The 16,463-nt window shown below is 41.1% G+C and overlaps 1 protein-coding gene across 2 annotated transcripts in view; it reads right to left on the bottom strand.

Moving 5' to 3' along the window:
- Nucleotides 1-1,433: 1,433 nt before the first annotated feature.
- Nucleotides 1,434-16,463, bottom strand: part of PLA2G4E (phospholipase A2 group IVE) — a 144,051-nt gene continuing 129,021 nt past the window's right edge. For both annotated transcript variants that reach the window (XM_036736285.1, XM_036736286.1), the window contains exons 17-20: nt 11,577-11,780; nt 8,685-8,851; nt 3,497-3,686; nt 1,434-2,042 (exon numbers count right to left, since the gene is read on the bottom strand). In XM_036736285.1, the coding sequence (XP_036592180.1) occupies nt 1,822-2,042; nt 3,497-3,686; nt 8,685-8,851; nt 11,577-11,780 (782 nt within the window). In that variant the 3' untranslated portion in view covers nt 1,434-1,821. The remainder of the gene's footprint in view (nt 2,043-3,496; nt 3,687-8,684; nt 8,852-11,576; nt 11,781-16,463) is intronic.

The raw sequence follows: 16,463 nt of genomic DNA on the forward strand, positions 1-16,463 counted from the left end.
GTGCTCTAACTACTGAGCCACCAGCTGCCTCAAAGATACAAAGGTAAGAGAGAGTAAAGAGTCAAGGATGACAACGAGGTTACACACCTGAGTCACAGGAAGGATGCTAGTCTCCTTAATGGAAATGAGGAAGTTCAGAAGAGTGATAGGGAACATAATGAGTTCAGTCTTGGCCATGTTAAGTTGGAGATGCATAGAAGACATCCAGTTTGAAATGTCCAATAGGTAGATAGTGATTTGGGACTAGAACTCAGGAGAGAGACCAGGCCTACAAGGCAGTGAGGAGGCCAGTTAGTAGCCTATTGTAGTCATCCAGGTGTGAAAGTGTTGAGGATGTGGCTAACACTTATGTTGTCAGACAGGGAGAGTAGAATAACCAAATACACTTGTTAGGCCATCAGTTTAATTAAGTATTAAAGTCCATTAATGAATTGATACTTTCATATGATATAATACGTATATAAGTTTCATTAGATAAGCTTCAAGGTAATTGAAGATCCTGGTATTTTCACCTTCAGCACACACAGGCCGTGTAATTTGGCTCACTCTTCAACAATTTAAGTAGATTGTGCTTACGTGATGAATAAGAGTAACTGTGACCTGATTGTGAATGGCAAGGAGAGAGGTAGAGTTGGAAGAAGACCCAAAGTCAAGTAGTCCAAGAGTACACTTTCAGTTGACCTTGGCTTCTGGGTCCCGAGAATACCTATTCTGTGGAGTCAATGGCATTCCATGAACTTGGCTCAGAATTCTCCACTGCAGGGATTTCACAGCTTACAGGCTTGTCCAAACTGTTCTTGGGGGTCTTTACCGTAGTTTCTAAGCTATATCCCTGAGAAATGCTATTCCTTAAAATCAGCAATCCAAACATGTCTTGAACTTTGCCTAGCATTTGCTAACATGTCAATGCTGGGAGCCCCACTTACTTGATGAAACAATGTTTCATTGTAAACAAGAGACCATTTTAATTCTGAACGGTCAGTGACAAACTAAAATCTGGTCCTGCTTGACTTTGTCACCGAAGATGCCAAGATGGCTTTATCGTACACACATCGTCATTATCCTGACCAATAGAAATGACCATAGTAATACAAATTTAATTTTTCTCCAGAGAAATTTAAAACTGCTTTACAGATCACATCCCCCTTTTCCTTGGGACATCTATGCAGATGAGAGAGAGAAGAGGCTGAAGTCATTATCTGTACTTTATGGAGGAAGAATGATCTTTTAGTTCAGTTCTCCTCATTTTACAACTAGAGATGTTAAATGACTTGCCCACAGTCATACAAATAGTATGTGTGACTATATGTCATTTATATATGTATATATACCCACATATATGTACATACAGACAAACTAGGATTTGAGCTCACGTCTTCTGATTCCAATACTCTTTTTTTTCTTTTTTCTACTGAATCAAGTTTCCTCTCAGTTAAAACAAGCTCTGGTTCTGCGGTTTGCTCCCTGTCACAGCCCTCAGCCTTCTCAGATGATGGCATGCCTGAACCTGTGGCAACGGTACTCCCTTCATTTCAGGGAGTTATTCAGGAAGAGTTTAAAAAAAATTTTTAAATTAAGAAAATTCCAATGGTTTCATCTGGGGTATGAAAGCCCAATGTCCCTCTAATTTATTATTTTCTGCCTCTTCTCTTCCCTCACATCTCTCCTTCTCCCTAGTATATGTAGCAGGTACATGTCCAAGTCAGGTTGATTGTGTCCTTCTCTCCGGGAGAGAACATGCTCTACCAACTAATCAGTTGGCATTGGATTCTGATGCGATGGTGGAAGAGACAGAAATGCCATCTGTGAGGGTCACCATGTTTACGATGAACATGCTTTCTTTGACTGCTTCTTCCTTTCCACAGCTAGGCGTAAGCCTTGAAGGATCATGTCTGCATTATTCAGGATGTTGTATTCGGAGAGGTTTACCATTCGGTCAAAAGCAGATTCCGTATAAGTTACCTCTTTGGTGGCATAAGGAGTATCGTGGCTGTAGATATCAACATGTCCATCCTCCATCTCTTCTGGGCTACGCTCCACACCTAAGGGAAGAACAAAGGAAGCCTGGAGTCACTCTCAAAATTCTGCTGACCTCTGACCTATATCCCTCCTAAGGATTGGGAACATTCCAATGTTGGTGGAGCATTTGGAATCAATCCTTCCAAATAAGGAGCAATCCAATCGAGGAAAGGGTTTGGTTTATAGCATTTCCTGGTCTGCAGTCTGACCTTCCCACACTGGTTCCTACTCCCCTTGCAGGTTCTCCTTGGAATTCCCAAGCTGGTGATCACTCTTGGGGTTCTTTCTGATCACAAGATTCTTTTTTTACCTTTTATGTATGTGTTAGGTGTGGTAGACAGAGAACTGGCTTCAAAGCCAGGAAGACTTGGGTTTAAGTCCTGCTCTGAAACCTACTGACTGTGACCTTGAACAAATAATTTTACTTCTCAGTGCTCCAGGGGTGTGGAATCTGGGGCCTCGAGGCCTTTTGACTGAGTCCAAGTTTTATAGAACTAATCCTTTTATTAAAGGGATTTGTTTTGTGAAGCTTGGATTCAGTCAAAGGGCCACACTTGAAGACTTAGAGGGCTACATGTGGCCTTGAGGCTGCAGGTTCCTCACTCCTGCCTAGAGTAAGTTCCTGAGAAGATGCTGCCCTTCATTGATTGTGCTCTTGGTCTGTTCCACCAACTGGACATAGACCAATAGGGCTGAAGAAGTGAGGGTTAGATGGCTTTATCGCCTTACCATAAGCAAGCATCTTCTGTGTAGGGCTACACTGATAAGAGTTAGCATTTAGAGCTCGTCCTTGCAATAATCCTGGGAGGCAGGTTCAACTGTCAATCTCATTTTACAGATGAGGTAACAAAGGTGGAGAAAGGTTAAGTGAATTATGTATGGTCACACAAATATTAAGTCTGAGGCAGGATGGGAATTCAGGGCTTCTTGGCTCCCTGTCTCCACTGTTATCTAACTGCCTCAACCATTCTAGGACAAGGAGATAGAGCAGCAGCACATCAACACCTTTGGTGGGGAGGACTTGCCTGGAGACAGAGGTTGCTGCCAGGCCAAGGAGGAGCTCCCCTGGGGTATGACTCTACTTGGGTGTAGGAGGAAATACCAAACTTCCTATTTTATTTTATTTTAAAAATTAAATTCATTAAGAAATTTAACGGACAAGCTTCCCGTTTTCGCTAATTATTCTTGCTAACTAGGTGCTAAGCTCAGTTGTTTCTGGGCTTCTGATCAAATACTATTAATGCCCCCCCTACATTCTAATACCATGGGGAAGAGCCCTGGTTGCCCTGGTTAAAAGCTCTAGTGTGTGGCCTTTATAGCCAACAGTCTATCCTTTTTCTAACCAAAGAACTATGTTAGCTCAGAGGATCCCGTAGGCTCTATGAAAGGACTTCCTGTTTCTAGAGCTCTCATTCAAAGGGCCATCAGTGTCCTTGGGACCAAGCCTGGGGTGATTTGGAAAGGAACAGTGGCTTACCTGGGGCTTTGTACTTTTGGAAGGAGCCATTGATGAGTGGAAAGAACAGTACTATTGGGGCATCTGGGTCATCCTCATCAGGTTCCAACAGGTAACACTCCTTTAGGGTCTCCTCATTTTCTTCTTTTATGTTGTATTTGGGGAAGGGTATATTCTGCACATCGCAGTACTCACAGGTCTGTTTTAGGGGCTAGAAAAAGAATATCACAGGAGAAAACGTGAGTCTTAACAGGGACTATGCTCACCTGGATGGAGATTTGCTCCTCACGTGACTTTGCTTCTTAGAATCCCTAGTTTATTTCGGGGGCAGGGCGGGAAGGGAAGATTTTTTTTTTGGAGGCAATCTAAGTGACTTGTCCAGGGTCACATGGCTAGTAAGTGTCTGAGGCTGAGTTTGACCTCAGGTCCTCTTGACTCTAGGGCCTGTGCTCTTCCCACTGTGCCACCCAGCTGCCCCGAATATTCCTCCCAGGCTCAGCTCAAGTGCCACCTCTCCTACAGGAAGCCTTTCCCGATCTTCTTTACGTGGCAATGCCTTCTTTCCCCTCCCCCTCCAATTATCTTGTATTTCTTTTATATATGCCTATATATACATTATGTCATATGTACGTTTTAGGTTGCATGGTGTAGTGAATAAAGGGCTGGTGTGGAAGCTGGGAAGACCTAGGTCTAAAGTCCTTCCTCTGACACAGAGTATTTATATGACCTCAGGTGGGTCATTAACCTCTCAATGTTGAGGACAACACCCTAACACCCTAAATTGCAGAGAAAATGCCAACCTGCATAGTAGAGGGTATTTCCTCATCAATGAAGAGTTCCTTCTACTAATAAACTCCCTAGTCCAATCCTTCTTCCTGATCCAATGTACACATTATTTTCCCTGGCAGGACTCTAGGCGCCTTAATTGGGGAACAAGGAAAAGAAAAGGGTAAAAGCATTTATCAGGCACTTACAATGTGCCTGGCATTGTGTTAAGTGCTTTACAAACACATCATTTGTTCTTCCCAATAATTCTGTGGGTAGGTGCTCCTATCATCTCCATTTTACAGTTGAGGAAACTGAGGCAGTTGACTGACAGCTAGGTGGTACAGAGGATGGGGCACTGAAACTGGAGTCAAGAAGACCTGAGTTCAAATCCATCTCCAGGCACTTACTAGCTGTATGACCCTGAGCAAGTCACTTAATCTTTCTCAGCCTCAGTTTCCCCATATAAACTTTTAAAGTGCTATATAAATGTTAGCTAAATATTTGAGGGCAGGGTCTTGTTTCACGTTTGTCTCTGTATTCCTAGCACCTAACTGTGCCCGGTACATAGTAGACATTGAACGTGCACTGGTTGTTTAAATGGGCTGCCAGTGCAACAGACCTTACAGGATTCTGCTACAAGAAATGCCCAAGAGCCCCTCTTGGACCCAAGTTCACATTTTTCAACGTGGAACAAACAAACTTAGTTCCCCCAAATGGTTCTGGTCACATTATTTTCAGAAAGAAGAGCCAGAGGAAAGAAGGCTAGGCTGAAAAACCCCTTCCCCAGGTAACTTGAATGAAAGCATTTTCAATGCAGCCTCCCCAAAGCACTGTAAAAATAGAAACTATGATTATAGTTTTTAGCCCTTTGTATTTCTCCTGGACTTATCACATCCATACTTCTATCAGCTCTTTGTATGTATGTCTTATCTCCCCTGCAACACCACCCTTGCTTCTCTGAGCCTGACTTTCCTCCTCTGTAAACATGAGAACCACACCATCTGTAGTAATGAGTTCATGGGTTTATTGTGAGGATTAAATGTGATAATGTATATAAAGCACTTTACAATCCTCAAAGCCCTACATCCATGCCAACTATAATTAGTCAATTACCACCCTATCAATTTTTTTTACCTCGATTATATTTCTTTTTGTTATTCGGACATTCATAGCTCTCCAAAATACATTTCCCACCTGATCCCTTTCCACAATTCATCCACAAAGAAACAAACTATCTTGTATCCACTCAAATCTAATAAAAAACTTAAATTCAAAGATGAATTTTTTTTCCTCCAGAACACATTAGTTATTTTAAACCGCAATGCAACATACTTAATGGCATTTTTTAGGAAAATTATCTTATCAGACTCCATTTTACCGGAGGGGGGAAAATCAGATCAAGGACTTAGAAAGGAAATTCCCTGTTTTCATAAGGGAAAGATAATTCTAAGTACCCTCTTGCTACCACAAGACTTTATGGTTTTGATAATATAACCAGCATACAGACAACTCAATTTGTTAATAAGCATTTATTAAGCACTATTAGAAAGAGCATTGGTTAGAGATTCAGAGGTCCTGGGTTCAAATCTTACTTCTGATGCTCACTTCCTATGTGACCTTAAATTACTTCAATTATCTGAGTTTCATTTTCCTCATTGGTAAAATAAGTGGATTGGACTGAATGACCTCTGTGGTCCCTTCAAACTCTAGCTCTATGACCCTCTGATTCTTTTTTTTTTTTGCTTGTTTTTGTGAGACAGTTGGGGTTAAGTGACTTGCCCAGGGTCACATAAGTAAGTGACACAGTAAGAGTCTGAGGCCGGATTTGAACTCAGATCCTCCTGACTCCAGGACTGGCATTCTATCCACTGCACCACCTAGCTGCCCCTGACCCTATCATTCTTTTTTTTTGGTTAAAATATGATCTATTTTATTTTTATGAAGTTTTATAACTATTTGATATGTCAAGTGCCTCCCAAATTTCTTCTTTTTTAAAAAAATTAATTCATTTATTTTTAGTTTTCAACATTCACTTCCACAAGATTTTGAGTTTTAAATTTTCTCTCCTTTCCTTTCCTGCCCTCCTTCCCAAGACAGCATACAATCTAATACAGGCTCTACATTTGCATTCATATTAAACATATTTTCACATTAGTCAGGTTGTAAAGAAGAATTAGAACCAATGGGAGGAGGCGTGAGAAAAAAGAAACAAAATAAAACAAAAAAGAGAGAGCAAGTAGCAGACTCCAAAGTTCTTTCTCTGGATGTGGATAGCATTTTCCATCATTAGTCTTTTGGAGTTGTCTTAGATCCTTACATTGCTGAGAAGAGCCAAGTCTATCAAAGTTATTCACCCCACAATGTGTCTGTAATTGTGTACAATGCTCTCCTGGTTCTGCTTATTTCACTCAGCATCAGTTCATATGTATTTCCAGGTCTTTCTGAGGACCGCCTACTCACCATTTCTTATAGTACTATAGTATTCCATTACATTCATAGACCACAACTTTTTCAGCCATTCCCCAAATGATGGGCATCCCCTCAATTTCCAGTTCCTTGCTACCACAAAAAGATCTTCTATAAATATTTTTGTACATATGTGACCCTATGATTCTTGAGGGTAGGGACTATGCCTTATACATCTGGTATCTTCACTAGTACCTGGCACTAGGAGATACTTAATAAATATTGGTTGAATAAATGAAAAGTACTCAAAATAAATATGAAATCTGTAACATTCTTTTTTTTGGGGGGGTGGTAATTTTGTATAAGCTTTTCTCCCTTATTTTAAAATGAAGACACTGTGGTGCCCTTAAGGGGTATAAAGCTTTAGAATCAAGATCTATTTATTTTCTTAATTATTAAATTTTTTTCTTCAGCACAAGCTGTGGGAGAACTTCCAAATGCAGTAGGCTCAGATCGGTGTCTAGGATAAGAGTCTATTAATGGAGTTGATTAAAATTCTAGTCCAGATGTTTCAATGAATGTGATTGGCAGCTGGATGCCTCCTTAGTCATTGGGATGGCTGAGCTCATGTTATTCACAGAAAACAACAAAGTTTCTGCCTCTCTTGGTCTAGGATTCCAGAGAATATTATGTCTTCCCAGCTCAGAGCTCATATGTTTTCCCAGGTGGCCCCCTGAAAGAAAGAAAGAAAGAAGGAAAGAAAGAAAGGAAGGAAGGAAGGAAGGAAGGAAGGAAGGAAGAAAGGAAGAAAGAAAGAAAGGAAAAAAGAAAGAAAGAAATTACATGCCCCAGTGAATCAATTTCAGAAGAGAATCCAAAACTCTTGGCTCAGACCAAGGATTTAGTGTGAATCTGTACAGGCAGAATCTGTTTTAGGCTGACCTGATTGAAATGTAAAAATAGAGCACCTTCTCTTCTGGACTTGGAGTCAGATATTTGGGCAATTTTATTTAACCTCTCTGAGCCTCATTTTAAAGAGAAGGTGTTGGAGTGTATGATGGTCTCCGAAGTCCCTGCTAGCTCTAAATCTGTGATTCTATGCCTTGGTGTTCAAATTCCAGCCCTGATACTTTCCACCTGTGAGACTGTTTGCAGCCCCTTCATTTCTCATTCCTCAGGGTCATAGCTTCCTCATCTATGTCGTTGTTCTGGTTTAGTTACGCCCGACTCTTCATCACCCCGTGTGGGATTTTGTTGGCAAAGCTACTGGAGTGGTTTGCCATTTTCTTCTTCAGTTGGTTAAGGCAAACAGAGGTTAAGTGACTCGCCCAGGATCACACAGCTAGCGAGATCAGATTTGAACTCAGGTACCGTGCTCTATCCACTGAACTACCTAGTTACCTCCTCATCTATAAAATGGGGGCACATGGATCATGAGTAGTCTTCCAGCTGGAAGGGGCCTTAAAGGTCATATAGTCCAATCCTCTCACTTGATCGACAGTTGAGAAAGCTGAAGCCCAGGGGTGTTAAGTGATTTGTCCAAGGTCCCACAGGTGGCAAGCTAGGTACACAAGGAAAGATTTGAACCTAGGGGCCTTCAATTCCAGGCTCAGTATTCTTTCCACAGCACACAGGCAGGACCTCCCTCACAGTGGTGTGAGGAAAGATTTTTGGAAAACTTAAAACACGAGAGGAGAGTGAGTTCTCATTCATAGGATCAAAGATCTGCAGTTGAGAGGGACTTAGGTCATTTCCTCTAGCCAGTTCCTCATTTTACCGATCAGGGAATATAAGTAACGTGCCCAAGGTCACACACCATGATGTTTTTCCCTTCTAAGACGTAGAATTTTCATGTACTGGGAAATTCTCAAAATTTAAAAAAAAGTTCTATTTAAATAGAAATTTATTTTTGTTTCTGTTTTCTTGCCCAAGAAGGAACTGGGATTTGAACTCAGAACCTGTGACTCCAGATTAGCCCTCGTTCCGCTTCATCATACCTATTCATCATATGCTATTATCATTTCCCATCACTTGCCTTTATCTGGGAACCTGCGCAGTAGTTGAGATGTATGATGATATCAGCTTTCCTCTCGGATCTCAGGAGGGGTGGGTAGCTAGAATTGACGAAGAAGGCAGTATCCAGCAGGCAGAGATGACTGTCAGACTGTGTCAGACGGTTTGGGAAACAATCCAGGACTGTGTCTGAAAGCCAAGCCCTTTCGGTTATTAATATACCCCTGCTAATTGTAACACCACCGCTCCCTTGGCAACAGCGAACGGCAAGGGGACTAAGTGAGGACTGCTTGTTCTGTCTGGTTTCTTTTGCCAAAGGCCCACTGAGAAGCAAGAGAACCCAGCTCTCCCTTGTCTATTCTCCAGGCCTTCCATCCACTCCACCAAGGTGGGATGTAGTGAGCTGGGATCCCTTGCTGCCTGGGGTCACTGAAAGATCACATTCTCTTAGGGATTTTGGTTGTTCTTCCACGGTATGGGCGGTTATATCATCCCTTTAGATCTTAGTGAAAGGCAAGGGCTGAACACAGCCCTCACAAATTTATGGAGCTGCCTCTGGCTCCAGGCCAAGCATGTGGCTGTACATCTTGGTTCAGTAAGTACTTGTTGATCGAAATTATTGGGACAGGCTCACAAAGCAATCAGAATGCAGCAAAATAAGAAGTTGGTGAAAATGGAGAAGCATATACAAAGGCTTTCTTTTTTCTCTTCCCAAGGGGGGTGGGTGGGAGGGCAAGGGGAGACGATAAGGAAAGAAAGGAAGGAAGAAAGGAAGAAAAAATAAAAAAGGAAAGAGAGTAGAAAAGAGGGAGAAAGACAGTAGGAAAGAAAGAATGGAAAAAGGAAAGGAGAGAGAGATGAAAGAAAGAAAAGTGGGTCTTTGAGGATCTCTCTCTCCTTTTTTTTTTTGCTTTTTTTTTTTTGACAGGGCAATTGGGATTAAGTGACTTGCCCAAGGTCACAAAGCTAGTACATGTGTCAAGTGCCTGAGGCTGGATTTGAACTCAGGTCCTCCTGACTTCAGGGCCTGAGTTCTACTCACTGCACCACCTAGCTGCCCCTCTCTCTTTTTTTTTAAATGGAGAGAAAAGAACCAAAGGAAGTCTAGGAAGAAAATTATACAGGCAGGACAGCTTAGATTGGTCTGATATACTCTAAAAGAAAATCAAACCATACATCATAGAGATGAGCATTTTCATGGACAATTCTCTTTTCTAATACATACATACATACAGACATACATATATGTACACACTCATGCGTACACACACACATTCTATTTAGTGTTCAAAATACAAATGGATTTTTTTTTTAAATTGAGTCATACTCAAAGCCTTGTTCCTCTTCTCTAATATCTACAACAAGTATTTATAAAATGCCTGTTACGTATCAAGGGTGGTATTAAAGCACCAGGATACAAAGAAAGGCAAAAACACGATCCTTGTCTTCAGGGAGCTTAAACTTTAATGGAAGAGAGGCAATGCGTAAACAGCTAGCAGTATAATACAAGTGTAAATACACTGCACATATAGTGTAAATGGTAAGTGATCTCAGAGGGAAGGCGCTGGGGGGTGAGGTGGGAAGAAGGAGCAGGAAAGGGGCCCTTCCAGAAGGTGAAATTTGATCCAAGCCTTGAAGGAAGCCAGGATGAGATGAGGAGAGGATGCACAATTTGGGTTATTGTCGCTTTGTGCTCATTGGTGCATGCCCTCAAAGATTATAAATCTAGAGTCGGAAGAGACCTCAGAGATCAAGCCCTCCTTTTACAGAAGAAGAAACTGAGGGCCAAGGAAATGAAGCAACTGAATCAACATCACACTGGTAGTAATTGTTAAAGATAGCTGGTGGTGAAGTGGCCTGGAATGAGTAAGACCTGAACTCAAATCTGACTTCAGACATTTGCTGACTGTGTGACCTTGGGCAAGTCACCTCACCTCTGTGTTCCTCAATTTCCTCAGCTGTGAGATGAGGATAATAAAGGATAATAATAGCATCTACCTAAAAGTGTTGTTGCAAGGATCAACTCAAATGATATTTTGTTAAAAGTGCTTAGTATCACGCCTGACACATAGTAGGTACGATGTAAATGGGGATTCCCTTTCCCTTTCCTTCTTACTGGACCGAGGTCACATAGGTAGTAATAGTCAGAGGCGGGGTCTGACTCCAGAGAGGAGGTTCTTTCCATTGTACCAAGAAGGTAAGGATTTAGAAAGCAGGGGGTAATCTCTATCCCTTTCTCTGTCTCCCTTTATCTCTCTGTGTGTCTCTGTCTCTGTCTGTCTGTCTTTTGCTCTCTGTCTTTCTGTCTCTCTGTCTCCCTTTCTCTCTCTCTCTCTCGTTCTTCCTTCTTTCCTCTCCTCTCTTCTTCTCTTCTTTCCCTGTCTCCCTCTCTATTTCTCTCTGTCTCTGTCTCTCTCTCTTGCTCTCTCTATCTGTCTCTCTCTCTTTCCCCCTCTCTGTCTCTCTGTATCCCTCTTTCACTCTGTCTCTCTTTCTCCCCCCCATCCTGTCTCTGTCTCTCTCTCTCTCTGTCTGTCTGTCTCTCTTTGTCTCTGTCTCTCTCTCGTTCTTCCTTCTCTCCTCTCCTCTCTTCTTTCCCTGTCTCCCTCTCTATCTCTCTCTGTCTCTGTCTCTCTCTGCCTGGCACATAGTAGGGACTTTAAAAACACTTGTTGATTTATTGAGTATTTGATTGCTTGCTTTTGGACCCACTACTTTTCTTGATACCACTGAACTGAGGGACAAGGAGGGAAATTTTACAGCTCAGACAAAAACCAATCCAAACCAAACCAAACACTTGAAGGCCAATCAAATTTGGGGATTTTTGTCCACCTACAAGGCAAACTAAAAAGCCACTTGCGTTTCTTCCAAATGGATACAGGCAAAAACAGGGATGTCCTAGAACCAGACTCACCTCTCCAGGTGGCAAACTGGCTATTTTGTAGGTAGTCTGTGCGAAGCTGCAGGCCCCGGATGAAGTTGTGGAACTGAGACACAAAGGCTCGGTAGGTGAGGACCTCCCGTAGAGCATTAGATAATTTTGTGGCAGGTAACACCACTGTCGTCTCCAGGATGTTTGCATCACACTCGGGGATTTCAGGCAATAAAGGTTCATCCTCTGAAAGAATAGAGGGGAGAGGAAGCAGGCTGAGGAAACTAGAATTTCTCCACATAATGAGTTGGAACCTGAAGACATCATCTAGGCAAGTCACTTAACCATGTTTGCCTCAGTTTCCTCATCTGTAAAGTGATCTGGAGAAGGAAAAGGCGAACCACTCTAGTATCTTTGCCAAGAAAACCCCAAATGCGGTCATGAAGAGTTGAACGTGAGTGACTGAACAACACCACACCCGATAAATACAAGGTAATTTGGGCAATGGGGAGAAAAACTTCATGGCAGTGCTCGAATTTATTACCGACAAAAGCTAGGAATCCCAAGAGGCAGAGATGAGGAGATTTGTGGTGAGACAGTAATTGTAAAGTGCTTTGCAAACCACAAGTGCTATATAAGTGTTGGCTGTTGTTATTGATTGACAAAGAGCTGTCTTTCCACTTAAGTAGCTTACATTCTATGCCCCAGGCTTGAGGTAGAAAGAACCCAAGGCAACAGGATTAGGGACAGAGGCATAGTATAAGGAAGAGGCCACTGGACCACGAATAGAGGACAGGAGAGATAGAGGGAAGGGAGAAAGGCTCAAAGAAAAGAGATTCCAAAAGAAAGGTTCATGAATTCCTCCAGGTGTGTGTAAGACAGTAACAGCCAGTACTCTCCTGCCACAAGGAATTCAGAAGTTGGAGGGTAGAGGTTTGTGATACACAGTCAACATGGTGTGGAAAATATTATACTATTTTATATCATTTTTGTAATTTCAATAAGACTCAGGGCCTGAACTACTTAACCAAAAGAAAAGCCTGATCCTAACAGTCTCTTTGTTCTCTGAGTAAGCTCAGAGATATCTCTATCTTATATCAACAAAACCCAGATGGAGTATTCCTTGCTCTGTCCATGGCCATTAAGGGTGAAAACCTTGACCCCAGACACTATCTTGAATTATGTGACTTTTCCTTATCTTAATATTTTATGGGCATAGACTATGTTGTGGAATGTTAATGGCCAATTAAACACAGAGATCCTGGGGTTGCAAATCCAATTGACACTTTGACAACTATCTAATTTGTTGTATTTACAATCTATTCCATTAAGGAAAATCCTCTTCTTGTATCATGGTTAAACATACATGGGGGTCATAAAAATGAGGTCATACAGGCTTGCTAGCTCTGGTAAAATAACGTATGTAAGTTTTCTCATTGCTTTGTTCAGGCAGCCAGAGTTTATACTCTGACTCCTTGTACGTACAAGTAAGCTAGCTCTGCTATGCTTTAAGGGAAAAATAATAAACAACATGGATTTTTCTATCACCTAGCTCTGTTGTTTCCTTCAACCAAATTTTCAGGTTTAACAGTTATGGTGCCGTGACTCGGATGGAAATGATGGAAACGGGACAACACAGCCCAACCTTGCCAATGCTTTTGGGCGCCATGGGATTAATTTTTCCTGGAATTTTGGCCTTGACAAGGTGGGGTAAGTTGTCTCTCTTCCCAGCTTCCAAAAAGAACTCCCACAAAATTGGTTGAAGTCTGGAAATTCCCTTTAAGCTAGCTCTGGGGGCAGGGATCAAATCTGTGGTAAAACACAGATCTGCGGTCAAACGCACATAGATCCCCTGGAAACACTGATTGATCTAGAAAATTAACTATGGATCAGTCAAAAACTAGAATTAGAAGTCCAACTGTTCCTCCACTCCCTCTCTTCCTTCGCTTGGAGGCTCTGGTCCTGGGGAGAAAAACTGCACTTTGCTTTTTCCCTCCCCTTCTGCCTCCCAGGAAGGGTTCTGATCCTGAGAGAGGTAACTCTGTTCTGCTACCATTGCCTCCTCTCTCTCTTCCCTCCCCGCCCCTTTCCCCGTTTCCCTTAAGGGCTCTGTTTTTGCCTTCTGCCCTATTCCTGCTTCCTTCCCTTGAAGGCTCTGATTATGGGGAGGATAAATGCATTTTATCCTTACTCCTTGCCTTCCTTTACCTGTCCTAGTCCTCCTCCATTTTCCCTTTCCCCCTTCCTAAGGGATAGGATATGGAGAGTCAGAAAAATCAGGAACGCCAAGGCTTCCCCAAAGACCATAGGGGTGCTAATAGCTAACTCATGAAAGCTTCTAATTCTCTGTTGTTTAAACTCTGAGCTCAGTCTGTATTTGTTTTGTTAATTGTCTGTTAACTGTCTGTGTGAGAGCGTGTGCCGTGAAATGTCTATACCGTGTAAAATCTGAAACGCAGGTAGCCAGAGAATTCTAAGGCTGCAGTTAGGGAAACAGAGACTCTATTTCCTTTTTCAATGTTTGGCCTGGCCAGCCGAACTTGGAGAAAAAAAATAGAGCTGAAACATTTTAGCATATTCTGGGATTGATTATTCATTAAAAGTTTGGAAATTGGTTAGTTGGAATTTTGGGACAGAACTCCTGAGACTGTAAAATCCCCCCAGGAGCTCACTCTTGCTGATCACTTAGATGAAGTTTACTTGAGTTACAATCATTGAGATCTTTCACCATTGTCCTGTCTCTGACCAAGCCAGAGCTGCAGTAAAAGTTAGAGCAGCTAAAACAAACCTCTCTCCTCCCAGATCAGATTAGGAGAAGAGAATGCAGGAGAACTGTAGGGAAAACTTAAATCACCTTTCCCCACCTGGCAAAAGGAGGAGAAGGACAGAAATTCACAGACTGACAGTATTCTGACAGTCCTGTGCCCCTGGGTACCTTTGTAGCCCATCCTTGTTGGCAAAGTTTGGAATTGTCACCAGGTCCTATGCATTCTGCCCACTCTGTCCCCAGCAGCTGCAAACTGCCCTAGGCTCAGTAACTTTTGCAGTTGTGGGGGAAGGGTGAGGTAGATGGATTTGGACTTTCTGCCTCCCAGAATTGTCACCACTGGGATACTAGCTTCTGCTCTAGGTAACTTCTCTAGGTAACTTTACGCTTCTGTGTTCCAGTTGCAAAACTGTATTTTAATCTCTGTTTGACCTGTTTCCTGAGTTTTAAAGGGAAAGTAATAATGACGGTTGTTACGGGATCAAAATGGTAATGATTTTAAAATGCTTAACATAAAGTCTGGTATATGTTAGATACAACATTATTATTATCTCTCTCTGATTTAATGTAATTGTTAACTTTTGAAGTGGTTTTTAAATACCAAAAGTAATAAGCTGAATAATTTCTATATGTGGAAATCTGGAAATGCAATAGATGTCATCTGAAAATTATTGTTTCTGTATTTCTAAACTTGCATTGTGTTCCCAAAATTCTCTTAGATTGTGGAATTTGAGAAGACCATTGTGTGGTAAGAAATGATATTATAGCAATTTTAATCTGATTTTGATATATGTGAATTGGGTTTTCAAAGGGATGTGATAAAATTTGGAACTGTTATATGTGGTTATAACAAGTAAATAATTAATAATACTGATATTTAACCATAAGAACAGACTTTCTGGGTGAAAAAGTTTTCTATTATGAGAATATATCTGGGGATTTAAAGTTATAGTTTCAAATGATGAGATGAAAGATTCTCTGTGCAAGGAGATTTAGGAATATGTTCACCTAACTGATAAATGGGTTGTTTCAAGTTTTAAAATGCATAATTATGTTTAGGGCGCTGTTACATTTCTAAATTGCGTAATTTGACAAACAGATGTATCAGCAATATTGAAAAATGTGGTAATCTTTTACAATGCTAAGAGTATTGGGCCTTAGAAATTAAAATGTTACCACCAGTGGTTAGGAATCAGATTTGATTTGCTTATCCAACTCAGTTATGATCACTAGATTGGTAATTAATTGGAATCTGTTTCAAGTCTTAGATACATGAAAATTGCTTGTGGTATACTTATTTCTAAGTTAGTTATTACATACAAATTGGTTAACATCGCATTACCTGTGCTGTTAGAGAATAATTTCTCTTATAAACTGGATGTTGTTAGATTAAGAATCGTAGTTAATTAAGAAATTGAGGTTATTAACTGAAACAAGAACTTTTGAAACCATCTAGTCATGAATTCTTATCAATCTTGTATGGTTTTCTGTGTAGAGGAATTCTTATGGAAAAAGTTTTTAAAGTCCTGGTAAAAGTTATTATTGTGATAAGGCTAATTAATTGGGTATGTAATTTATAGAAACTAAGTGTCCTCACATTATAACACTTTTTGACTAAGGAATTTGTAATATCTAGGAATTCTGGGCAATATTTGAGAATGAGGACATTTGGTACCAACTTAGTTAATGAATTCCAGCATTTAAGGATTAATTTGCTTTAAGGAAAGAACTTTGGGAAAATGTTCTATAAAATCTTTTTGTATAATTTTAGAAGGCCTGCTGAATTTCCACCTGTAAGCCAATTGGTTGCAGTTCAAACCTCTTGTGAGTTCTCGGAGTTTCTGGGTGAGAACCTTATTAGAATTAATGCTTATCTATAGAAGCGCCCATTCAATGTCTTATTCAAGGTTCTTTTTTGAGTAAGGAGGTTGGAAACGACAGTCTGAATTCCTTACTCCTCCCCGCCCTTAGTTTAGATAAGAAGATTCACCTTAGCCCACCTGTCAGAAGGGAAGGAAAGGGGAGGGGCAACAATTACTGGGATTTGAGTTTTTACTGAAAGAAAGAACAGTAGGGGTCAGAAGCCTAAAAAAAAAAAAAAAACCTGGCTTTTTAAAGTCAGCAAAGGTGATGTTTTTAGGATAAGACCGGGTTTCGAGGAG

This window comes from Trichosurus vulpecula, chromosome 8 (genome assembly GCF_011100635.1).
Source record: "Trichosurus vulpecula isolate mTriVul1 chromosome 8, mTriVul1.pri, whole genome shotgun sequence".
NCBI lineage: Eukaryota > Metazoa > Chordata > Mammalia > Diprotodontia > Phalangeridae > Trichosurus > Trichosurus vulpecula.